At 36.9% G+C, this 26,989-nt stretch overlaps 1 protein-coding gene across 2 annotated transcripts; it reads left to right on the top strand.

Annotated features, from left to right (window-relative positions):
- The first annotated feature begins 981 nt into the window (after positions 1 to 981).
- Rybp (ring and YY1 binding protein) lies at positions 982 to 14,246 on the top strand. Of its 2 annotated transcripts, XM_062676693.1 has the most exons (4): positions 982 to 1,073; positions 1,784 to 2,140; positions 6,319 to 6,497; positions 8,571 to 14,246. In XM_062676693.1, exons 2-4 carry the CDS (start codon positions 2,005 to 2,007, stop codon positions 8,673 to 8,675), a joined length of 420 nt encoding a protein of 139 aa, XP_062532677.1. In that variant the 5' UTR covers positions 982 to 1,073; positions 1,784 to 2,004; the 3' UTR covers positions 8,676 to 14,246.
- The last annotated feature ends 12,743 nt before the right edge of the window (positions 14,247 to 26,989 follow it).

Genomic DNA, 26,989 nt, shown 5'->3' with positions numbered 1-26,989 from the left:
CGAGATTAAATCTTAAAAACAGTTTTAATTTTACCCGCGAAAACCTTAGAAATCGCTTAGTTAAGACTGTTCTCCTTCGGCGAATATATCTATTTAATATTATCAATATTATCGTCCATAATTATTAATAAAATATTTTGTATCTCAGGAATGTGGACAAGACAGGATCATAATAACAAATTTGCATTATTATTTTTGCTATTATTTTGGCCTAACCGTTGTCACGCAATAACAATTTTTATGTGTCGTGTTTGCTTTATTTCTAAAATCAAGAATAATAATTAACTAATTTATCAGCTTTGTTGATTTGTATTAATTTATGATGACTAAGGCAATTGTGCAGTGTAGGATAGTGATTGTTGGAATTCATATTATGATGTCTGATGAAGGTCTAATAAAAGACCGAAACGTTGCAAATATAATAATGTAATTTGTTATTATGATCCTATCTTGCCCACATTCCTGAGATACAAACTATTTTATATTTATTTAATTGTACTAGAGGTCCCGCAGTAGTCGAAATTCGACTATAATTAATTGGAATTGTAAGTTTGTACACTATTATAATTGTATTTTATCCTTCTATCATCACAAATTTCGCCAAGACTACACTAAAAAAAATATTAACAAAGACAAACAATGTTTAATCTATTCTCAATTTGACAACAGACGTCAAGAACAAAAGCTTGATAATAAATAGTATGCATGCGTGTGTGCGTTAAATACATGGTATGTAGTGTGTGTAATGTTTTCCTTATTGATTTAATTAATGTATATTTTATGCATTATTTAAAAAAAATATTAGCATTGTGCACTTCTCTATATTCTCTTTAAGTGTGGAAATTTTCAACGCCTCCGTCCGCGCAATTTTCGTAAAAAGGAATATTTATTGGTCAAGGAAAGCCAGGCTGAAATTAGATTCGTATTAGAAAAAAAAAAAACAATAAATTCAAAGTTAGAATTAAACGTTCGTTTTAAATTGATAATTTTCGTGAAAAGATCCAAGATTTTTGAACCACGCGTATTTCGCTTCAAGTAGAAAAAAATGAAAGGACTTCTTTCGTAAAACTCAGGTAGAGATTTTATTTCTATCGCCGTCACAAAAAAGGGGTCGTTTTCTAAGAAACGGCATAGAAATATTTCTCAAAGGCTTACCGTGCTTCATAGTTTTTGTTTAAACGATTTTAAGCTTTAAAATAACCAGTATAAGACACATAATTGAATTTCTGCGTTTAAGTATCGGTACCTATTTAAAAATGTACACAATTTTGTTGACTGATATTTGGGTTCAGTGGTTTAGTGTTGGTGTGTCATTTGGAATAGATATTTCGAATTTTAAAACGTTTGGAGTTCTTGACCTTTACTTAATGTAGCGGCCCTTTTGTGGCTGGTCAAAGACTTGTGCTATCAGCTAATTCTTTTTGGTTCCAAAGTAATGAATGACTAGATAAGACTAGGTTCATAGACCTTATACTAAGAAGATCCACCTCCCGCCTCAACAATCCACGGAAAGAATAATATTATTATGGTAACGTTTGCGTTATTATTTAATTTTATCAACTAGTTCACCACCATTCTGCCTGTCTTTGCCGCAAAATAGCCCTTTTGAATTTTGGGACCAATAATAAAATGACCATATCCGCATTCGGTCTTCTATTAAGCCCAACCAACAATATACTTATGTACTTTATTCGCTGTTTATTATTATGTTTGAATTTTATTCTAAGAAAAATTTATAAATCTTAATTCATGAATAACGCCATCTAGTATTGCTATTTTGTAGCTAAAACAGCTCAGAAGAATGTGGCGCCTTCACGCTGTTTAACCGACGTAACATTGACGGCTGTCATGGCGTAAAAGTGTACAATCTTTGTGCACAGTAAAACAAAAATAATGATTTCCCGACGCATTAATTCACAATTGTGCATTAGAAATAATAGTTTTCAATCAAAAATATCATGATAGACGTGTCTTAGCTACGTTTAGTTGCGTGTATGCATTAAAATGGACAAGAAAAATGCCATTAGAAGAGCCAAAAGGCCATCAAAAGTGCTGGAAGAAAACTACTGGGATTGTAGTGTTTGCACGTACAGGAATAACGCGGAAGCTTTCAAATGTTCCATGTGTGACGTTAGAAAAGGTAAATACTGTAACTGAACGCCAATATTTTTCATATATGTAAATTCTGCACACGAATTTGACCTAAATGATCTAATTCACGCACACAGAGCCACGTATCTTAACACGATGATTGTTTCAATGAGCTTTTTATTAATTAACTACGTAACCTTTTCATATAATAAAACGCTCAGAACTGCAGACATTTAAGTATAAAAGGGCATTCACATTACGTATTCAAATTCTAACCTAAAACCTAAACCAAGGACGAAAATTATTGATTAGTCTAGGGCGACGTTACGAATAAGAGCGAATAAGTATGAGATTCATATAAGAATAAAATCTCGACGTATCAAACATTGATTACGAGTTAAAGTTCCGCAATAAAAGTACGGAAAGAAGTAATCATAGTATTTCTACACCGAAGTCAGTAAGTAGTAGAATATAATTTTTTTTTTAAATTGGTAACCAAAAACTTCACTATAGCGGTGCATTTTTCTACCGGCTGCTTCTCTAGTAGACCTTCAAGACGGTTTCCTATAATGTTCTTGTATCAAAATAGGCAAAGCATCAAACACGAATTACCTAGATGACCTGACTTAGATTTTTTCGTTTTCTGTACATACAAAGTAGAAAGGTTTGTGTTTTTGTATATCAAAATAGTACATAACACTGGACAAAAAAAAAATCTTAACTGAAAAGTATAATGGCTGTTTCTAATTACAACAAGCAATCTTGAGTATACCATGAGATGGACATGAACCACCATATATACATAACTGCTATTAAAATATTCCATCATATTTGGCATTTTGCATAACTTTAAGTGTATGATGTTAGACATCAGTATTATACTAATTTTGTTGGCAAAGCACTCATTTGTTATGGTATGAAGAGCTTACCGTTATTCAAATAAGTACTTAATGAGCGAGGACATTCATGTTGTGATCTCAATATTATTGCATAGTCCAGAAAAAAAAAAAAATGTACATACATATTGACGCTTGAAAGGCGAAAGTGACTAAGCGACAATAACTGATTTGTACATAACAAAATATATATTTCTAGGTCTATTAAAACCTATTTCAATCCTACAGCTACTAGCTAGATTCTACTACAGCTAGATTCGTTAAAATAAATTTTGTTTTCAGGTATTCCAACTTTCAATTAGTCTACTGTACAGTTCACACATTGTCACTTAGTCATGTTTGCCTTTCAAGCGTCGATATGCTCTCTGGAAAACAACTGATGTTCTATTTTGGAAACATATATTTACTAACCTATATAAATTATCTCTTATTATATAGAAGTGATAAGGCTGCTCATTGCCACCACTTGTTTATTTCTATCATAATATACATGTTTCTTGTATGTATAAGATATACTTTCTGTGTATGTTTACTACAAGGATTGCCCTATCAATGTGTGTCACTATCGATAAATATTGTCAATAACATGGGAATTTCCAGCATGTTGGTTTATAAACTTATAACACTGTATATGAATCGTCTATTATCAAAGGTGGCAATCTGTGCATTTGGACAAAAATTTTTATTGGTATGTCAATACAGATTGATTTGAATATAATCGTCTCCTTCAAAGAATACGGTTCAAAACCTGCATTAAATAAAGGTTAATAGTTAACCTGTTATTTATCTAAGATGTCGTTCCGAAGAGTTTTGTGACTGCCAATGGAATACAAAGTCAATAATTCGTTTTTCTGATTTACCAATCATTGTCCAAAAGTCAGATTGCCGGCTTTGATAATAGTCGACTCATATATAAGATTAATTTATTCTTTCTACCCATTTTCATTATTGGCACATTCTTACAGGACAACTGATGGTAAATGGTTACTGTGTTGCTCACAGAATTCTGTAATGTCAAATGTGCAATTAAAGTAACTTGTACTTCTGAGGACACTTTTCAAATACTTGTTTGAAGAAGGACATGTTATAGTGGTCTCTTGAAACAAACTGAAGAAAATTAATTGAAAAATGAGAGACCATTTGGAAAATTGTTTTTTTTAAATCTGGCGTTAAGGAATTAGTTTGTTTTGGTACGAAGGTAGCTGAGTGAGGTAATTTTTGCAATGGGTCCGAATATTTCATAGTTTTTATGGTAATAGACAAGTGAGGTTTGAATAATGAGCTATTTACTGGTAAGTAGTAGGACCTCTTGTGAGTCCGCACGGGTAGGTACCACCACCCTGCCTATTTCTGCCGTGAAGCAGTAATGCGTTTCGGTTTGTATAGTGCGGCAGCCATTGTAATTATACTGAGACCTTAGAACTCATATCTCAAGGTGGGTGGCGCATTTACGTTGTAAATATCTATGGGCTCCGATAATCACTTAACATTAGGTGGATGGTGAGTTCGTCCACCCATCTAAGCAATAAAAAAAAATTTTTTTTTTCAATTAAATTATTTTGGAAATTTTGAAATTCCTAATCGTAAACATAGTCCTACTGACTCTCGACGACTCTTGTTGACTCGTACGTGATTACCACGGTAACTGTAAAAAGTATTAGAAACGTTGAAAATAATAAACGCGAGATCGAACGGTAAAAGTAGCTCTAAATTATATCTGTGACTCGCGAAAATCGAAGAGAAACCTACGTTTTCTATACATAGTACATAGGGTCGCCACGCGTACTTTATAATAAAGTATTGTACGTTTTTTCAGGTAATTGTACTCTATACTTTATTTGAAAAATAAAGTATATTTGAAAAATAAAGTATACGGAAAGATTTTATTTGTTAAAAGTTTTAGTCATAATATGTATTTTTTCGTTAGGCGAAATACGTCGTTTTTTTAACAATTAAATCTGAACGCAACTTAACCTCAAATGTCAACAATGTCACTGTCATTAATTGTCACAATTTCGTGTTTAATTTTATCAATTGTAATAAAAAATATGTATTTAAACATAATAATAATAAATACATTTTACCTCGATACTGCACGCATTGTGAGGAGGTTTCTCACTCTGGAGTCCTAACCACTGGTGGCTTGTGTCGTAGACACCGCCATCAGCGGCAATCTACTTTTATATAGTGTTTTTTAAATTTAATTTATAAAATCTTTTAAAAAAAATATGATGTAATTAATAAAAGATTTTAAATAAATTGTACTTTATTTTCATATTATGTACATTTTTTCCTACCCATAATAGCCGATGTACTTTATCTGCAAAAAAAGGTGGCAACCCTAATAGTGCAGGTTGAGAATTTCAAAAGCCCTTAACGGAGGGTACATTCATTAATTCCGCTGTGCCTCCGGGAGCCGTGTACTAAGCTCCTCGCAGTTTCTAAAATCGTATTTACGACCTTATGTTCTGTAGTTGAATTTCAACGGTTACCCACTAAAGGATGTTTGTTAGACGTTTTAAATTAGTTTGTTTGAAAACTATTGATTCAGAATCGTATCGGCCATTGTTTTTGTATTGTCTGTGGTTGTCGCGACCGGCAGGCATAATTAAAATAACTTTTGAGGTTTAATCACGTGTTTACTAAAGAACAAACAGTATCTGGAGGCCTGGTAGCTTGTTTTCTGTGTGAATGGAAAAAAAATAAAAGTCGAGTCATTTTCTTTTATTATAGACAAATAGACGGTAGTTCTCAAAATATTCAAATCTCAACGAATAACCCCTTAGCTTTTTTTTTATTGCCCTTTTAAGCAGACGAGCACACGGCCCAACTGAAGGTGACTGATTAACGTCGCCCATGGACGTCAACAATGACAGGGGCATTGTCGTAAATGACCACTATTTTACTGAGATTATATTTCATCGCATTTCATTTCATTTCTATCATTTTTCATATAAAAAAGTTTACTGGTGGTAGGACCTTTAGTGAGCCCGCACGGCTAGGTACCTCCACCCTGCCTATTTCTGCCGTGAAGCAGTCATGCTTTTCGGTTTGAAGGGCGGAGCAGCCGTAGTAACTATACTGAGAACTTATATCTCAAGGTTGGTGGCGCATGTATGTTGTACATGTCTATGGGTTCCAGTAACCACTTAACATTAGGTGGGCTGTGAGCTCGTCCACCCATATAAGAAATAAAAAAATCATTAAAATTAAAATAAGACTTGACCTTAAAGGTCTTGTTTACCAGGTCAGAAAATTTCTTAAAAAAAAATAATTCACAAGCGCTTCAGCGGCAAACGAATCATTTAACGCAGGTGACGTTTCCGCTAAGGTACATCGACCCGCAAGCCTCGGCTCAACCCCGCTCTGGTGGCCGCGCAAGCGTCCGGCACGGCGCCCACGGGCAGCTCGGTCCAGAAGCGGCCTCGTTCGGCGAACTCGTTCAAGAAGAAACGACGCCACCCGCCGAGACTCAACAACGTGGACCGCAGCTCGGCCCAAACCAGAGAGGTACGAATTACAAAATTCGAATGTTTAGGATATCTACATAGGCGGCACTGAAAATTTCGGGAATTAACGAAGGGACACAACATTATATTTAAAAATGTATTTATCGCTTTTCGAAGTATTCTCCGCGAAATTTGACACATATTACCATACGATGGAACCAATCATTGTAGCAACCATTCCATTCGGAAGTTGGGGTCTCCAAAATGGCCGTTTTGTAGGCGTCCACAGCTTCTTCAGGTGATAAAAATCTCTGTCCACACAATTTATTCTTTATTTTAGGGAAAGTATAGAAATCATTAGGGCTTAGGTCGGGGCTGTACGGCGGATGGTCTAATAATTCTATGTTTTCTCTCTAAAAACTCTTTTGTTCTGTGCGCGGTGTGAGAACTCGCATTGTCGTGATGGAGGATGATGCGGCGGTTGCAGTTCTCTTTACGGAGTTCAGAAACGACCTGTGGCAAACAAATGCTAGCATACCATTCTGCATAAACCGTTCTTTGTCCCTCAAGAGGAATAGTCGTAACATGGCCGGTTTTAGAGACAAACGTGGCCACCATTTTTTTTGCAACACTCCGTGAACGAACAATTTTTGTTGGCTTTAACTCATTTTCCAACACCAAAACTCGTGACTGGTTTTTTGTTTCGGGTTCGTACGCGTATATCCAGGATTCGTCACCTGATACAATGTTGTATACAGTATTTGAGGATCCTGCGTGGAATCTTTCGAGAGTTCTGACGCACCAAGTAACGCGAGCCGCTTTTTGCTCTTCACAGAGCGAATGCGGTATCCATCGGGAAGACAACTTTTTTACACCTAATTGTTCATGCAAGATTATTTGTATTTGACTCATGCCAATGTCTAAAGTTGCCTGAATTTCGCGGTATGTCACATGTCGATCTTCCTCAATCAACTTACGCACAGCATCAACGTTTTCTTGGGTGACTGCAGTTTTTGGACGACCTTGACGGGGATCATCACTGAGCTTGACACGTCCACGTTGAAACTCAGCAAACCAGCGATAAATTATGGTTTAGGATGGGGCTTCATCACCAAATGCAGAAATCATCCGGTCAACACACTGTTTTTGTGTTAAACCACTTCGAAAGTCATAATAAATCATCGCTCTTGAATTTTCTCGAGTCAATTCCATTTTCTCAACGACTAAACAAGTTTTACAAAACCTCGTGACAAAACCGAGAATCTTTTTTTAAATAAATAAATGGTATTCGATTTTTAAAATCAAGGAGTTTTCAATTAAAAAGATTTTAATATGACAGGAACAGTGGAAATATTCCATTCCCGATACTTTTAGTGCAGCCCTCGTATATCGTCTTCTCGCATTAAAACTTTACTAGCGGTCGCCCGGCAGTCGAAATTCGACTATAATTAATTGAAATTATAAGCTTGTATACTTTTTATGATTACATTTTATACTTCTATAATCACAAATTTCGCCAAGGCTACACTAAATTTTTTTTACACATTACACACTACCATATATTTGACACACACACATATATATGGACCGTTTATTTTGAAGTGGTGTAAGTCTATTTTTGAGAAAAATGAGCTATCACGTAATTCATGCTTAATTTAATGTAAATTTTTTGTCCGTGTTTAATTTCTCAAAAAATCCCATGTTTTTTACAACTTAAAATCGGTCGGTAAATGAAATTGCATAATCATCGATTATGAAAGTGGTGTAAGTCCAATTGACAGAGGTAGACGGCATAGCCAGACCTCAATAATATGATTTGCCTGTATTTTTAAATCAACAAATATAGTAACCTTTAATTTTCTCGAAACAAAAGAAAATGGACTTACACCACTTTCAAAATAAACGGTCCATATATATAAACAACTTTACTGCTTCGACCTAATATCGTTACCAAAATAACCAGGCTTAAAGAATATAATATATATTTTAATGACCTGTTTCTGCTGCGAAGCATCCATACGGCCACCCCGTCTACACAACAATGAAATAAACTATCTGTATAGTGACGTCATAAGTTAGTAAGTAATAGCCGGGACAGTAGCGGCGTTGTTTGACTGAAATATTCTCTTCTTAGGTAACAGTGAGTGGCGTTACCGTTGTCATAACCGAATACAAACCGAAGAAATCGGTTTCCAGCAGCTCGAGTGACGTTGAATCTTCAAACGACGCGCGACCTTGATCTCCAGAGCACACCCGATCCCGCTCCAGCATAACAAAGCTCTCAACACGATACCTTACCGGTGGTAGGACCTCTTGTGAGTCCGCACGGGCAGGTACCACCACCCCGCCTATTTCTGCCGTGAAGCAGTAATGCGTTTCGGCTTGAAGGATGGGGCAATCGTTGTAACTATACTGAGAGCTTAGAACTTATATCTCAAGGTGGGTGGCGGCATTTACGTTGTAAATGTCTATAAGCTCCAGTAACTACTTAAAAACCATGTGGGCTGTGAGCTCGTCCACCCATCTAAGCAATAAAAAAAACGGCGATAACTTTAGTACGGGATCAGTGCACTAAGCGTCATTACTGCTTCTCGAACTTTTGGACTACATAAGATAATTAAGTTGCGTTTTAAAGTTACAATTGTACTTAATGTGGCAGTATTGTGTCGTTTTAACTTTTTTCCTAACCTAAACGTAATAAATACGTTATTTTGAAAGCGTAAAGGTATTGCTGTTGTTTAAATTGACCGCGATGTTGTTTACTTTTTTATATAGGGGGTTTTATGAGCTGGTAACTGAGACCTTTGAGTCATGTCTTATTTTAATTTATGTTCTAATTTTTATGAAAAATGATAATATGGAGTGAAATGAAGTGAAGATGATTAATTTGAGACATTAATCAACTGGGATGAAATTAAATGAAATGAGATAAGATGATATGGGATGAAAGGTAATCTCAGTAAAATGGTGGTCATTTACTGAGATTTTTTCATTAGGACTTTTTGGAGGATCCCGGGAAGTTACGTCCAGCGGCTTTGTTTCATTTTCCCACATTTGTGCACTTTCACAGATATTAAACAGTTAATAAATACCGTTATTAAACATTTAAACCTGAAGAAACACTAAATAGACAAAATAAAACAAATCACACAACTTCACTCCTCGCGTCCCCGCCAAAAAGTCCCGATGTCGTTTACGGAAATATATACATAGTTTAGACATAGGCTAGCTCTCCGCTCGCATCTACGGCAGTGAGAACAGGCTTGTTTTGACGTAACTTCGTCATTTTGTTAAAGTATTTACAAATCACATGCATAAGTCTTCTTCATTTGTCGGTTGGTCAAGATGGTATCAAAATTTGCGCGTCTTAGAAGTGAGCGGGAGACAGACCGAAACATGCCTTGTATTTCTTTTATACTATTCAGAGAAGATATCGACGCTTGAAAGGCAAACGTGACTAAGCGACAATGCGTGAACTTTACAATAGACTAATTTATAGCTGAAATACATGAAAAAAAATCTATTTTAACGAATCTAGCTGTAGTAGAATCTAGCTAGTAGCTGTAGGATTGAAATGATTTTAATAGACCCAGAACTATATTTTTTTTTTGCGCATCGAATATGGTTATTGCTTATCATTTATGTACAAAGCAGTTATCGTCGCTTAGTCACGTTTGCCTTTCAAGCGTCGATATGTACAATTTAGAGCAATAGGAATGGGAGAATTCAATTTGTTGGAAACTGAAAACACTAAAGTGTACAGCGCTGAGACTAAAACGGAAGGTTCTTTTGTATTCGCTTTACTGTAGTTGAAATTTAGATTTAGACTGACCTAGTTATATTTTATCTATAAAATCTAGTACTACTGTTGACAGTCCAAGTGCATGATCTTGAACATGGCATTCGAATTGTTCGGCATGGGCGACGTTAACCAGCGATCATGCAGTATGATCGTCTGTATACCTAAGTAAATGTAAAAGTTATGATATATAAGCTAATGATTTTTTTATTTATTCCTTAATTTATTTATTTATTATAAAAAGTGATTTTTTAACATCACACTTATCGAATCGGAATTAATTTTAATTTATATTTATTTGCTGTTCAATAATTAAATTATATTGTTTTTAATGACGTTTGTAACTGAGCTTTACGCACCTAATGCCATTTAAATTGTTTCAATAAATTATTCTAGTTTATTGCTTGTGTGTAAATTTAGTATATTGTATATATATATATAAATTTGAAAGAAATAAATTGAGACCAGCGGGTCACTGCCAGGAATGTAAATATGAATTGGTAACCATAGTAGAAAAAAAATATGTAAGTAACTAATTGGTAATAATGCTTTTCTTTTAAGAAATGCTGAAATATAAACATTATAATGTAGTTTTTTTTAAAAACAAATTTTGTATGTGTAATTTATTTATAACATATAATGAAACAGAAGTGTTTGTACATTGAAGATATTGTATGTGGTATATTATGTTGATAAATTTCATCGATTTCTTTGCTCGTATGTTGGTCCTCTATATTTGTTATTACGAAACACCATTGATCCTCTTATAATGAAGCTATTTGTGTTGAAAGCTAGTTGATAAGATTTAAAATTGTTACGATGGGAACCGAAGGTATAGAAAAGTTTCGCTTATAATTATCATTAATTTGTCGATTAAAAAAACCAACAAACTTGACCGTGGACTAATTAATGTAGTGGGATTTTGGTTTGGACACTTTGGGTGATAGAAACATAATCGTGTTACGACTTAAACTTAAAAGAGCGTATTGTTATCAATATATAATATTATATTTATTAAATATCCAAAAAAATGAAGTAAAGAAATCTTCAAAATTTTCCAGCGACATATTTTTGGTTTTAATTATTAAGAAAATGTGTTTGTTAATTCGAAAATATAATTGATTTGATTCGAGTTTGATTTGGTAGAAAAAAAATGTATATCTTGAGTATAATTCATTTACTACATTTTTTATTTATTTAACTACACTCGTAATGTTCCCTAAAATTGAAATGGGGATATGGTATACCGTTAACATCTTATTGATTTCAATAATTTTCAAGGTATGTAATAGTTTCATTCATTATTGAAAAGTAATCAAAAAGACAAATAATGAGTGTGTCGTTAATTGAGTTTGGTTTTCAGGTAGACAATAATATAAATAATACTATTAAAGTAAAAATAGATGAGAATTATGTATTATATGTAGATGAAGTTGCTGCCAGATATCTAGAAGCGTAGCACTCATTCGCCTTTCGAAAAGGGGAACGTTCTTTGAAATAAATAAAATCTTACAAAATGTAGCAAGAAATGCAAAGTAGTTGTACACGTAATTTACATAAAAATGGTAAGATTGGTATGATCCTTATAAAATTACTTAACTACTAATACCTAGAATGAAGTGCTTTCGAAGGCTAAACTTGGGTGAGTCGTCTTGTAAATTAAGTTTAGCTGTACCATCGGGAATGAACTATGGTATGGGCGACGATAACCTACGATCTAACGCCGCATGATCGTGGCGTTATGGGCGTTTTTATTATTCGTAATGTTGCATGCTCGCGTGCCTTGGTTAGTTGTTTTTTAAGATAAATATATCGCGTAAGTAGAATAAAAACCGTTAAAAAAATTAATTACAAACCGTCCATTGAAACAGCGGTGGTGATTTACCGATGACCAAATTGGAAATCGTTTCGCAGTAGATATGCGTGCCTTTTGTACTTGTACTGTAAATATTGCCTTACACATATCTGACCTGGGTCTTATAGCTACTCTGACCGGGTTCTGACCCCGGACGGAGATCGAACGTCGGGTGTAAGGGTGCAGGGGAGTCGCTTAGCGCGGTAGGGCCCTAAAATTCATTGGGCCCGCGGTCTGCTCCTAACATCAGCAGATCGTCAAGTCCCCGTGCGCCCCCTAGGTCTTACGTCGACTTAAGGGTCCATTCTTTTCTTTGTTTTTTGTTTTTGTAATCCATAGATATGACCTATGAAACAATTTAGCAATTTTCCTTTACCCTTTATATAAATTAATTGAGGGTAGAAAGTAAGTATATGTAAAAAAAAAAACTATTTTACTATTGTACTAACTTATGGTTATCTTAATAATTAATCTTACTTTTATTGTTTCTTAAATTCTAATTTAAAGGCTAGTCAACGCGTAGTTCTCCTTTGAAATCTTGTCTTGTCGGCTCCTAATATTTTCTTTCTTTTTTCTTTTGCTGATCCAACCAGTCAACGATTAATTTTTCTTTTTTTTTTGTCTATGACGCACATTTTCAAATTTTGATATTTATCTTTTATTGGATTGAGGTTTATTCGGTTTTCAATAGTTTTAAGTTACCAGTTTTTATTTAAACATGCGACCCCTAATTTTGTGTTCCACAAGTTATTTAAGTATTTATTGTAGCTTTAAGGAGTTTGTTAGTAATGGTAGAAACATTTTAGGAACATTAAACTACTTTGTAGGAATACAAAGGAGAAAATGTGTAATTTAAAAATAAATTGAACACTATGACTTCAAGAGTGGAATAGAATGATTAAGCATAACAATGGAATCACTAAGAGGTGGATAAGAAAAACCAAAAAGAGCTAATAAAAAAAGCGGTTTACAAACTACTTAGGAAAAATCGATGCACATACACACATAAAACAGTTTTTTTGTGTTAACCTAAAGGTGTCTAAAGCATTTAGATTCGGATACTGTAGGTTTAATAGGAACGTTAAAATAGACAACTATTTGGCGGTAATTTTTATAGTACTAGTCGTTGTCGTGGCCTAAAGGATAAGGCGTCCGGTGCATTCGTATCTTGCGATGGACGGGTGTTCGAATCCCGCAGACGGGTAAAATTTTTTCTAATGAAATACGTACTTAAGAAATGTTCACGATTGATTTCCACGGTGAAGGAATAACATCGTGTAATAAAAATCAAATCCGCAAAATTTTAATTTGCGTAATTACTGGTGGTAGGACCTCTTGTGAGTCCGCACGGGTAGGTACCACCATCCTGCCTATTTCTGCCGTGAAGCAGTAATGCGTTTCGGTTTGAAGGGTGGGCCAGCCGTTATAACTATACCGAGACCTTAGAACTTGTATCTCAGGGTGGGTGGGCATTTACGTTGTAGATGTATTTGGGCTCCAGTAACCACTTAACACCAGGTGGGCTATGAGCTCCTCCACCCATCTAAGTAATAAAAAAAAATCTACTTCTATCTTTAAGGGCCTTTTGTGACTTGTCTCCGTTATTTTGCCGCGTTGCAATCTCGGCACAAAAGCTAGGTCTAGGCTGCCTGTCCACCGGAGCGGTGCGAGGCAGCGGAGCGGAGCAACGGAGTAAGGCGGAGCGGAGTTGCGTAAAACGTCCCTACACCGGAGTGGAGCGAGAAAGTAATGCGGAGCGGAGTTTAGTATCTACGCGACGAGTCAGCTCGCACTCGCTTCCCCGATCCGCTTACTTTTATTTATTTCTTAGATGGGTGGACGAGCTCACAGCCCACCTGGTTTTAAGTGGTTACTGGAGCCCATAGACATCTACAACGTAAATGCGCCACCTACATAAGTTCTAAGGTCTCAGTATAGTTACAACAGCTGCCCCACCCTTCAAGTCGAAACGCATTACTGCTTCACGGTAGAAATAGGCGGGGTGGTAGAAGTGATGAGTATTAATTAAAACTGTAATTGTAAATAACTTTAGGTGAATTTGTACGATGATGTTGTATGTTGCAAGCGGTGAATGTTAATTATTTTTAAGTATTGTGTAACTTATGTAATGTATATAAAGGATGTGGATTTGATTATTTTGTTGTTTTTTTTTTGAGGGTATTGTAAAAAAACGAGAGTTTTTAGTTCTTAACCTACCCCTTATAAATATAAAGAAATAATAATTGGAAGAAATCATGCAGTCATCCACGCCCATTTTAAGATTACCTGTGTTATGGGTACCGGAGTCTGACAAACGTATCTATATTCTTTTAAATATAACCATATATAGATAATGAACACCCAGACAAAGAGCAAACAACCCTGTTCATCACAAAATGTTTGCTGATGTGGGAATCGAACCCAAGACCCTCGCCGCAGCAGTCATCCGCTCGAACTACCGTACCACCGAATTCAGCCACTACATGTGACAGTTTTTGTGTGAACCAATGAGTCAAAATGCGCTCTTGACAGACATGCAAGGATCCAAAGTGCGCAGGTAAACGTGATCCATTCCCTGGAAAGCTCTTAAAGCTCGCGTAATATATATAATTTACCCGATCCTGAAGATGGAATACGAGTTAAAGCTAAGGTGTTCCACGTCACAAGAGACCGTTGACCTCTTGCGTCAGCTGATCTGTGGGTAGTACCAAAACAATTTTTCGACATGGATTTCTCATCGCATCAGTCACGCGTTATTTGTTCGCTGTACAGCAAAAAATTGTATCTCGGGTGGACAGGTCGCCTTGGGGTAATAGGTAAGGTCCATTTGTTTTATATTTATTGTGGTAAAAGCTAGAATTTTATTTCTATTCATAAATGTATAGTACTGGGCAATAAGATATAAGATGCCATAGTACAATTCTAAATCATTTAAATTTGGGGATGTTAACAACTCTATATATATTCTGAACTGGACGCGACTATACTCCACCGCATTTGTCGAACGACTGACCGAAACGTAACGCATGTAGTGTGCGAAAGGGACAATGCTCTACAAAGCCGAAATTAGCCGAATGCCTCTTTCTGGAGGTCGAAGTGCATTATTTCTTGCCCAGTACTTTACATTCTACATTTAAATTAAATTGTGGGATTGTGGGGAGGCACTGAAGAGTTTCGTTGTTCTATGGTGGGTGGGACTATTCCTACGTTGTGTTTACTGACTAGGTTTTATTGAACAAAATACTATAAAGAATGTAGCAGGAATATTCTTGTAACTACCCAATTAAGGTAAGTGGAAATTCGAGTACTCCCATTAGACGTGTCCGTAACATGACTTTATTTGCTAGTTTTTGTTTTAATTAAGCGGTTGGGTATTTTGTGATATGCCCAATTCTGCCCCGAACTAGTAACGTGTCTTGGTTAGAAGTGTGACCATCGTTATACAATTGTGACTTAGACCTCATGTCTCAAGGTGGATGACCAATTAACCCCGGACCTTGCTGTTTCACCTGTCTTCGCCTATAAAAAACTAAAATACTGTGTCGTTTGGTTTGGTTTTAAAACGCGCATCCCATACTTTGTGTGCTTAGTGCGAGTTTTTTAACGTTATCGATATCGCAAAAGTTAACCAAACTTTGTATGCAGTTGGAGCAGCGCCCCTAATGGCAAACGTAGGTAATCGATCCCATGCCATACAAATATGAGCTAACTTTTACGCTATCGAGAACGTTAAAAAACTCGCACTAAGCATTCGGATAAAGTCTGCAGTGATCGAATGTTAAACTGAATTGACATCAGTTTATCTGCCCTAGTCTCAGGAGTCCAAACCTGTACGTCAAACACGAAAATCTATCGAATTCGTAATGTAAATGTGTCGAGTCCTCGATACGAAAACGGGTAGTTCCGGACCGAAATAGTTCCTGGAACTATGTTCTCATATGGAACTATATCATTCAATCCGAGTTGTCAAAATTAACAGGTTCACACAGTTTCGTTCCAAGTGAACTGTTAAGGCGAATTTACATTACGAAATTAGTGGCATGAAATTAATTTCGTAACATTGGTTTTACCAACAGTTTCACGTGTAATTTAATACTTTCGTAATGCATGCATTAGTTTCATGCATGCAAATAAGTTTCGTGCCCTGCGCGATTATTTGGTGAAATTAGTGTCATGCAACTAATTTCATAGTGTAGACGCGACGTGAAACTAATGTCGCGAAAGGGCCTGCGCAGTGCGGACGTGTGTATTGTTAGTTCGGACGCGCTTCAAGCGTTGAAAATGGCAAACCAACGATGGAGTACAGAAAAAAATATAGATCTTATTAATGAATATCAATGACAAGGGTCCCGAAACACCTACAGTAAAAAATCAAATTTATCTTCACTCATTCGAAAATAGTTTTTATAACTCTCAGGATCTTCATCTGCTAATTCAGAGACTAACTTCATTGCTCCTAAATGCCTTCTTGAGTTTATAGGTATATAAGCATTTTTTTAGCTACATTGAATATAGCAAATAATAGCTTTGATGCTGAAGGCGCCATGGTTACTGCGATACTGTGGATTTCGCGACACTAATTTTTTAACGAAATTACTTTCGCATATATCGAAACTACTTTCGTGAAACTGAGCTCAACATGCATGACACTAATTTCGTAATGTAAACTCCGCATTAAGCATGAACGAAAGTTAAGAGGAACTACGAACGAATAGTATTTGTGGAACTATGAACGCATGAAACATGACGGACATGATTAAAGCATAGGACTCCACCCGAACGAGTCCCGAAATCACATTAGACGGTAGTACTCGATAGCTAGACAGCCTTCGAGATTTACGTTACCGTATGTCAAAACAATTTTCGTGCTCTTGATTATGAGTATAAGCTTCGACTTTCGAGAACGTGACGATTCAATTGCGTAACGAAAGTAAGTAAATTCATACGTACTGTTGAAACTGATTGTTTTTACGAATGGTAGGGGCGCTGGTTAGATCATTCTTTCTTGATAGCGATACAAATACTTTTTCGATAGTCATTCGTGCTCGCCCCTCTGATGCGCCTTGAAGTTGTCGTTAACAATTACCGAAGCAGGGGCAGTGGTACCTCACTGTCCACCATTGTCTTTTCAGTCGTGAATCATCGTTTGAAGATGTGCATTACATTGCGCTCGAAGGTCGCATCGTAGCCCACAAAACCGGAGCTAGTAACCAGTGATGGATTTACGCTTCGGTCTGTAAGGTCTAGGCCTAAGGCGACTTGATTTGAGGGGTGGCCAAAATTTTTAAATGTCATTTCAGAGACGAAAAAAGGTAAAGACAATTTCCTTTGAAAATGAAGACAAATAAAAAAATTCGACCAAAATTAATAAAATTAATCTAATATTAAGGGTGACAGGTAAACAGGGTAAACAGGGCCTATGGCGACATCAAGCATAAATCCATCACTGTTATTATAGTTGTTGCAAAGTACGACTGCGCGCCGCCCTTAGTAGTGTGAGTGACCAATCTGTATACGCGTCAATGTAGGCTGTATGTACCTTTTTTTCCTACTTAAGCTGACAGCCTTGAGAGGCTATTTCAGCTTCTCCTTGACGTATAGGTGAGCTCACGGGGCTCAAACCGGGAGTGTTGCTAACACTGACCCTAACAAGAGCAGTGCTTCGCAGAATCTACCACGCGATCGGTAACGCGACCCACTGAGAAGATCCGGCGAGAAACTCAGTGGGCTATGTCTATGGGTTAATTCACTCGTCGAGCCCTTCGGGTTCGGCAAAGACGGTGACTGGTGCTTGAGGTACCTAAAAGCACCGTTAATACATCGAGAGGATCGAATCCCGCAGGCGGGTACCAATTTTTCTAATGAAATGCGTATTTGACAAATGTTTACGATTGACTTCCACGGTGAAGGAATAACATCGTGTAATAAAAATCAAACCCGCAAAATTATAATTTTGCGTAATTACTGGTGGTAGGACCTCTTATGAGTCCGCACGGGTAGGTACCACCACCCTGCCTATTTCTGCCGTGACCTTAGAACTTATATCTCAAGGTGGGTGGCGCATTTACATTGTAGATGTCTATGGGCTCCAGTAACCACTTAACACCAGGTGGACTGTGAGCTCGTCCACCCATGAAAGCAATAAACAAAAACACATTTAAACCGCTTTCGCGCATGGAGCAACGCTTAGCTTCCGAATTCCGGAGCGAGACCGGCGTGACGCGGCCATAACCGGCGTCCCCGTCGTAAACCGAACGTAAAGAATACTTTTCACTTTAGGACGGCTCGTTAAGCGGCAGGTGAGTTCGTAAATAATTTTACGGCTTCGCTGTAAACGGCCCAGTGCATGGAGGCAGCAGTAGGTCAACTGAAATTACGGATACGAACGCATCGGGCAATTTATCCTTTAGGCTACGGCGACTTCAAAGCCATTTAGCGTGCCATTTATCTTTTTTTTATTGCTTAGATGGGTCGGCGAACTCACAGCTCACTTGGTGTTAAGTGGTTATTGAAGCCCATAGACATTTACAACGTAAATGCGCCACCCACCTTGAGATATAAGTTCTAAGGTCTCAAGTATAGTTACAACGGCTGCCCCGCCCTTCAAACCGAAACGCATTACTGGTGACACGCTTGCAGGCTGAATGTAGTGGAAGTCATTGCCGATAAATTAAAACAAAAAAAAACTTGCAAACCTAAGATTTAAACCAACACATTAAGTCCTAATTGAGTAGCTATATCAGAGGAAGTGTAAAAGTAGCCTGGTAATTAACAAATTCAAAAGGGGACAGTTAGCGTAGTGTGGATGTGATGCGTAGCGAGAAGATGGATGCGACTAGGAGATGTATGGAAATGGTAGTGCAAGGTAGAGGGGGAAGAGGTCCACCGAAGAAGACATGGGTGTGTGTGAATGGCGATATGAGAGCGAGAGGAATGAGTGTTGAGATGGCGGCTGATAGAGGAGAATAGAAGAGAAAAATTAACTTTGCCGACTCCACCTAGTGGGACAAAGTGGAGAAAAAGAAGTCCTAAGTGATTAATGTCCTAATTAAATTAAACTCACGAGGCAAAACGCACTGAACTGACTGCGACATGTTTTGACACATAAGCGAGCATCGATCTTGCGCGGAGTGCTCGCTTCGAATTCAGTAATACGATATTGTGAATTTAACTGGCCAGTTTACACCCGGTAGTTTGTAGTGTATAAAATCGTACGGCCCCAAAGCTCGTGTCTGATATTTTATATTTCGCATTGGCGGCCATCTTGCAACTTTATGTTCGATCTTCAAACTCTAGTCTACTTATTTTTTAAGTACGGCAATAGGCTTCTCGCGGTGAGAAATTGCGAGGGATTGGGATTTGAAAGAGGAATTGCGACCCACTGAGAAATCTACGATCTGTCTCCTCAAGTACTTCGGACACGTGGCCTGGCGAAATCCTGACAACTTGAAAAAGTAATAGTTGTAGGTCACGTGGAAGGAAAGAGAAGTCGAGGAAGATTGCCAACCAGGTGGAGGGACATTGTGAAGGAGGCCACAAACACCAGCGTCCCGGGCGCCATTAAGGAGGCCCAATGCAGGCAACATGGGAGGAAGCTGGTGCAAAAACTAGACCAAGGTAGTCACGACCCACAGTAATGAGGAAGCGACAAAGAAGAAGAGAAGATCTAGCGAGAAACTCAGTGGACTGTGTCTGTGGGTTAATTTGCTCGCCGAGTCCTTCGTCGTAAGCGACGGTTTCGACGAGAACGGTGACCGGTGCTTAAGATACCTAAAAGCACTAATAGTGGATCGGGAGGATCCGAAGTGACGTACATTTGCCAGAGTGATTTCTCATTTTATACAGTAAAAGTCGCTTCTTTCTTTCTACCTCTGGCTTCCTTTATTCGCGTTTACACTATTCGCGTATTAAAAAAATGCGACCCTATACCTATATTCGCGGCTAAAGATTTCTTTATTCGTGGATCTAATCGATTCATCTGTAGGGTACCTACACTTTGATAAAAAGGATCCCAATATATAGGCATCCCATTGAATACATTTCGTAAATGCGCTTATCCATATTCACGGTTTCTGTATTCGCAGCCTGCTTACAGAACTTATATCTACTCTGCGAATAAGGACTTTTCGTCGTTGTCAAACCAAAATCTGCTATGTGCACTTATTGAGATTTTTACTTTTTGACCTTTTCGTATAGTCGACAGCCCTATCTAGCGTATAAAAAAAAAACTGTTATGTGTCTATAGCTTTAATATTTATCTATAGTTTTCATTTGATATACACTCGGCGTCACAAAAATCGCACCTTTTTGTTTTTTTCAGTACATCGCTCCTAGAATCTAGCACATAAATACCAGGTGTGAAAAAAATATATAATTGTAAAGTTTTGTGACGCCGAGTGTAGTTCTTAAAAATTCACCTCCATATAAATTTTTATACGAAAATGTTTTTACTCGTTAATTCAAAATAGAGTTTTTGCACATAGCAGATTTTGGTTTGACAGCGACGTTTTACTGTAATAGATTGTGTTCGAATTAAGAATAAGAGCCTCAAAATTCTCGGGGCACTCGCCTATCGTGATTATAAAGAGCCTGTTCTAGTAAGTGCAAAATCTACAGAAAAAATATACTTAGAAAGCACGTCTCTGATCAAAAACTACTTCTAATACAGTAGTTTTAAAATCTGTAATGTGTTGACCATGCCTTAAATATTTATGAACTAGTAGTAGTGCCTCAATCGATAAATAAATAATAAAATAAACTTAAAACAAACAAAATGAATCCGTCCGACGGAGGACACATCAAAAGAAAAAGAAAATTGTTATTTTTATTTAATTCCGAGCATTTTCATACTTATCTATCTTTAAACCTTCTCTGGACTTCTGCAAATAATTCAAGAACAACATTATCCAAATCGGTCCAGTCGTTCTCGAGTTTTAGCGAGATTACCGAACAGCAATTCATTTATATATATATAGAAGAAGAAGATAAGGAAATTCAGTACACAATCAGTAGAGCGTCTATATATAGGTATTTTCAACATTCTCTGGTTCCTACGGCACAGGGAATGCCAGGGGCAGTGCCAAGCCGCTGCCTACCGCTTAATACTCTCCGCAAGCCTCGTATGAAGAAAAGGATATGTCATAGCGCTCGGGAAAAACCGTGGAGGTAAGCTCATTCCAAAGCCGGATGATGATGGTTGGGCTTAAACTTTTATTTGTTATTCAATATACCTTTTTTATATCGTGTGACTTACGATAATTATGATTTACTAGTTTTATTGCTACTGATTTAATACGACGACGATAAATTATGCTGATGACCGCGAACCACTAAGATTTCTCCGTGAACCAATAATTGTAGCCATAAAAACAAAAATTACAAATTATAATATTTTTTGACATCCCAAATTTCTAGGTTATTAGAATTTCAGCTTTATTTTATTAAATTTTTAAATTCAATTTTGATATGTCTTCGGTGACACTTTACTATCGAAAAACTCAATAAATATTTCTTCGGCCTTTCAACATAAAAACCATTCATAATGATATAAGAATGTCGTTTTTAATAAATAAAATTTGCGAATATAAATTTATGTCTCTAGACATTTTAGAGACGTGTTATGTGTGAAACAAAATGTGTGCTATAAAAAAAAATATGTGACGCATTCTATATTAAAAAGAATACCAAAGAATTTTTTTCGTACAATACGTAATTATTTTATTTTCTCGGAAACAATCATTTTATTACTTAGATGAGTGTACGAGCTCACAGACCACCTGGTGTTAAGTGGTTACTGGAGCCCATAGACATCTACAACGTAAATGCGCCACTCACCTTGAGCTATAAGTTCTAAGGTCTCAAGTATAGTTACAACGGCTGCCCCACCCTTCAAACCGAAACGCATCACTGCTTCATTCACGGTAAAAATAGGCAGGGTGGTGGTACCCACCCGCGCGGACTCACAAGAGGTCCTACCACCAGTAAATAAATATTAAAACAAAGCTGTGTTAGTCTGTAAAACCAAAGTTCTGGAAGCTTATATTCCGCAATCGAAAGCGAACGACTTAGAACGCGAAGGGGCATCGACCCCGCGTATCTTTTTATTTTTAGTATATTACGTTTAATGTAAAAATCTATTTTGATATTATCGATCGTCTAACTTCAACCTTTTTGTGTTTCCTGTATCGTATAATATATATTTCTGATTAAAAATATATATATATAATATATTAATACGTGAAGCAAAAACTTTGTATCCCTTTTTACAAAAATTGCGCAGGAGTATGAACTTTTCCACGCTTATAGAGAATATAGAGAAGAAGTGCACAATGCTAATATTTTTTTTAAATAATGCACAAAAGATACATTAAATCAATAAAGAAAACATTACACACACTGTATACATACCATGTATTTGACGCACACACGCATGCATACTATTTATTGTCAAACTTTTGTTCTTGACGTCTGTTGTCAAATTGAGATTAAATATTGTTTGTCTTTGTTCATATCTTTGGTAGTGTAGTCTTGTCGAAATTTGTGATTATAGACGTATAAAATACAGTCATAATAGTGTACAAACTTACAATTCCAATAAATTATAATCGAATTTCGACTACTGCGGGACCTCTAGTATATATAAAAGTTAGATTCGACCTACGTAATGCTGAAATTAGACACCAGACTGCACGACTATATATTACGTAGGTAATGTTTTGTAAAAAAAACTTATTTTAATTTTTACATCACTGTCACTCATCGCCTTTATGCGAGTTTATGTCAAAGATGTCAGATCTCAGAAGAAAAAAAAAGCTATTGTCGAGTTTTCTCGCTATAAATAAAAATTGGAAGTAAGCTATGTTGTTTTATTTTCCATGGAATAAGTTAAGATGTCATCTTTTTTTTATTGCCCTTATAGGCACATGAGCATACGGCCCAACTGATGGTGAGTGGTTACCGTTGCCCATGGACTTCAGCGATGCCAAGAGCCTCGTTTTATTAAGGACATATCATAGCGCTTGGTAAACACCGTGGAGGGGAGCTCATTCCAAAGCTGGATGGTACGTGGCAAAAAAGATCTCTGGAAACGCACTGTGGATGAACTTCATCTTCAGCAAACTGCAAATCATCAAACTTCATCTTTCTAAAATTTTTGATTTCAGGGACTGTAGTGCCACAATCCACCCCATCATGATGCCACGCCCGACTTTAGGCATTGTAGTCTCAGATGCTTTGGAACAGCGGTATCGCGCCTTCAAATGCCCCAAATGCATACATCTTATATATCAATGCCCAAATACAATTCCCCCACATGATTGCGCACAGACAAAACAGGCAGGATCGGCCCTCGGGCGACCCGAAACCATCTTAAACCTACCTAAGATCTATCCTACGTAAGTTATAATTTTAGCGGTGTTCCGATTGGTAGTGAAAATTATTTATCATCTTTAGGTACATTTAGAGATTTTGTTTTGTTGTTGTTTTATACAAAATTAAAAGTGCTTTTACGCTATAAGCTCCGGCTCATTATTATCTAAATCTGTATATGATACGTCGGAGATAATACATAAATAATCTATATATTAATACGTGAAGCAAAAACTTTGTACCCCTTTTTACGAAAATTGCGCGGACGGAGGAGTATGAATTTTCCCACACTTACCTATAGAGAATATAGAGAAGGAGTGCAGAATGTTATTTTTTTTTTATTATGCATAAAAAATACATTAAACCAATAAAAAAACATTACACAAACTACCATGTTATTGACACGCACACGCATGCATACTATGTATTTGTGTGGGTATTGTCAAACTTTTCTTATTGTTTATAGTCTGTGGTCAAATTGAGTATAGAATAAATATTGGACTTTTTGGCGGGAACGCGAGGAGTGAAGTTGTGTGATTTGTTTTATTTTGTCTATTTAGTGTTTCTTCAGGTTTAAATGTGTAATAACGGTGGTTTATTAAATGTTTAATATCTGTGAAAGTGCACAAATGTGGGAAAATGAAACAAAGCTGCTGGACGTAACTTCTCGGGTTCCTCCAAAAAGTCCACTGAAAAAATCTCAGTAAATGACCACCATTTTACTGCGATTATATTTCATCCCATATCATCTCATTTCATTAAATTTCATCCCAGTTGATTAATGTCTCAAATTAATCATCTTCATTTCATTTCACTCCATATGATCATTTTTCATAAAATTAAGAATATAAAGTAAAATAAGACATGACTTAAAGGTCTTAGTTACCAGGTCATAAAATCTCTTAAAAAAAAAAAAAAAAAGAATAAATATTGTTTGTCTTTATTAATATTTTCCTAAAGTATAGTCTTGGCGAAATCTGTGATTATATAAGTATAATAATAGTCTTTCGTCTCATCACATGTCCATACCATCCCAAACGCGCACTTCTCAGCTTCTCTGTCACAGGTGCCACGTTCAGACTTTCTCTAACATATCGTTATTAATTAAACAATAACAATACATAAATGAACATTTAAAGGAATTTCTAGAATCTTCCTTTTTCTTTCAAATGTAGTAGATATTTTAGTTATGTTTTTTTTTTTAAATAAATTCTTGGGCTTTCGTTGCGGGCGGGAGCCATTTTTCATTCTTCTCATTACTTGCAACCCTTTGCCGTTCCACCCCTGTAGGGATAGCATAAAAGCATTAATAATAAATAAATAAAAATCTTGAGAATTTCCTATTTAATAAGAGTTGTTTTTTTTTAAATCACTCGTGGCTTTATTTGACATTGGTAACGCGTGGACGACATTAAGTTAGAATGTTGCTGGTCGATGCTCCATACCACATCAAAAACACGTACTCAGGGTCCCATAGCTTATTCAGGGTGTACGAAAACTGAATTATAACCTGGTACCGAAACGGCAAGATAGGCCAGTTACGAAAAAAAATACATCCAATGGAGCAAAGCTGCAAATGCGGGGTCGATTTACGCTTACAGAGGCGAAGCTTTTAAAAATTTTCATTAATTGTTGTTCTGCCGACGCTACATTGCAGTATATCCCCGCTCGCCTAGGATCCCGCCGGCGTTTTTCATCACGGCTTGATTAAATCCACCCGGTGCGCGTTAATATATGAGGACTTTGCGTTACAACTATTGTCTGTGTGTAGTGAAACTTTATGTAGGAGATAGGACCGTTGGTTTTTCTCTTGAAAATTGAATTGAAAATTCGCAGCGCCCGTGACCCGATGCGTATTGTAAAACCTCTAGAGCCATTTACAAAAACTAGTGATCCCGCAGTAGTCGAAATTCTATATGACTATAATTAATTGAAATTATACATTTCAACATGATTATGGTTCTATTATCAAAGATTATTATACCTACTTCTATAATCACAGATTTCGCCAAGACTACAACTATAGACAAATAATATTAAAGATAAACAATATTAATCTATTCTCAATTTGACCACAGACTGATAATAACAAAAGTTTGACAATAAACAAAGACTTTAAGTGTGTGTCAAATACGTGGTAGTGTGTGTAATGTTTTTTTATTGATTTAATGTATTTTTAATGCATAATTTAAAAACTATATTATCATTCTGCTCTCCTTTTCTATATTCTCTATAAGCATGGAAAATTTCATACTCCTCCGTCCGCGCAATTTTCGTAAAAAGGGATACAACGTTTTTGCTTCACGTATTAATATATAGATATCTCGTCTCTAAGCACCATTTTTCAGAAGTCTGATTATACGTATGTACAGATAAATTATATTAGATAGGCCACAAAGATCCGGCTCGTACAAACTCTTGTTTTCCCCATATTCTTATACGCAGCGGAGACGTGGACTTTGCGGCAGGTCGAGAGAAAGAAGGTTGATGCTCTGGAGATGTGGTGCTGGAGACGAATGCTTGGGATTTCATGGACCGAACTTGGCACCAATATCTCCATTCTTCGAGAACTCGGCATTAAGCAGCGTCTTTCGGCGCTCATGCATGGACGCATACTATCATTTTTTGGACATGTCTCCCGGCGAGGAAAAGACTCAATAGAGCATCATGTCGTTCGGGGCAAAGTAGAAGGCAACAGACCGCGTGGAAGGGTGCCCATGCGATGGACCGACCAGATCAAGTCTGCAGTTGGCGGCTGTTTGTATGAGTGCACCAGGCTCACCACAAACCAGAAGGATTGGCAATTGCTCGTGAGGCGCATAACATCTGCCCACAACAATGATGCTGGATGACGACCACGACCGCTCTGACAAGAGTGATACGACATATTATGATACGATACAGATAAATTATACTTCTTATTTGGTACCACCTTTATAGATCGACGAGCGTACGGCTCAATTGACGGTAAGCAGTAGCTGTAGTTCATGGACATCGATGCCGGGGGTAAAGTCAACAATTTAGCTTAAGATAAAGATATAATTTTCGCAGGAGAAAAGTAGATAGGTAATGTTATATTTTTTTTTTTTTTTTTTTTTTTTTATTGCTTAGATGGGTGGACGAGCTCACAGCCCACCTGATGTTAAGTGGTTACTGGAGCCCATAGACATCCACAACGTAAATGCGCCACCCACCTTGAGATACAAGTTTTAAGGTCTCAAGTATAGTAACGACGGCTGCCCCACCCTTCAAACCGAAACGCATTACTGCTTCACGGCAGAAATAGGCAGGGCGGTGGTACCTACCCGCGCGGACTCACAAGAGGTCCTACCACCAGTAATGTTTGCAAGTAATCAAATCTTACTGGGGGTAGGACCTCTTGTGAGTCCGCACGGGTAGGTACCACCACCCTGCCTATTTCTGCCGTGAAGCAGTAATGCGTTTCGGTTTGAAGGGTGGGGCAGCCGTTGTAACTATACTGAGACCTTAAAACTTATATCTTGAAGTGGGTGGCGCATTTACGTTGTAGATG

The sequence above is a fragment of the Bombyx mori genome, chromosome 28, assembly GCF_030269925.1.
Source record: "Bombyx mori chromosome 28, ASM3026992v2".
Lineage (NCBI taxonomy): Eukaryota > Metazoa > Arthropoda > Insecta > Lepidoptera > Bombycidae > Bombyx > Bombyx mori.
Note: the sequence above shows the minus strand (reverse complement) of the source record. Positions and strands in the feature narration are given on the sequence as shown.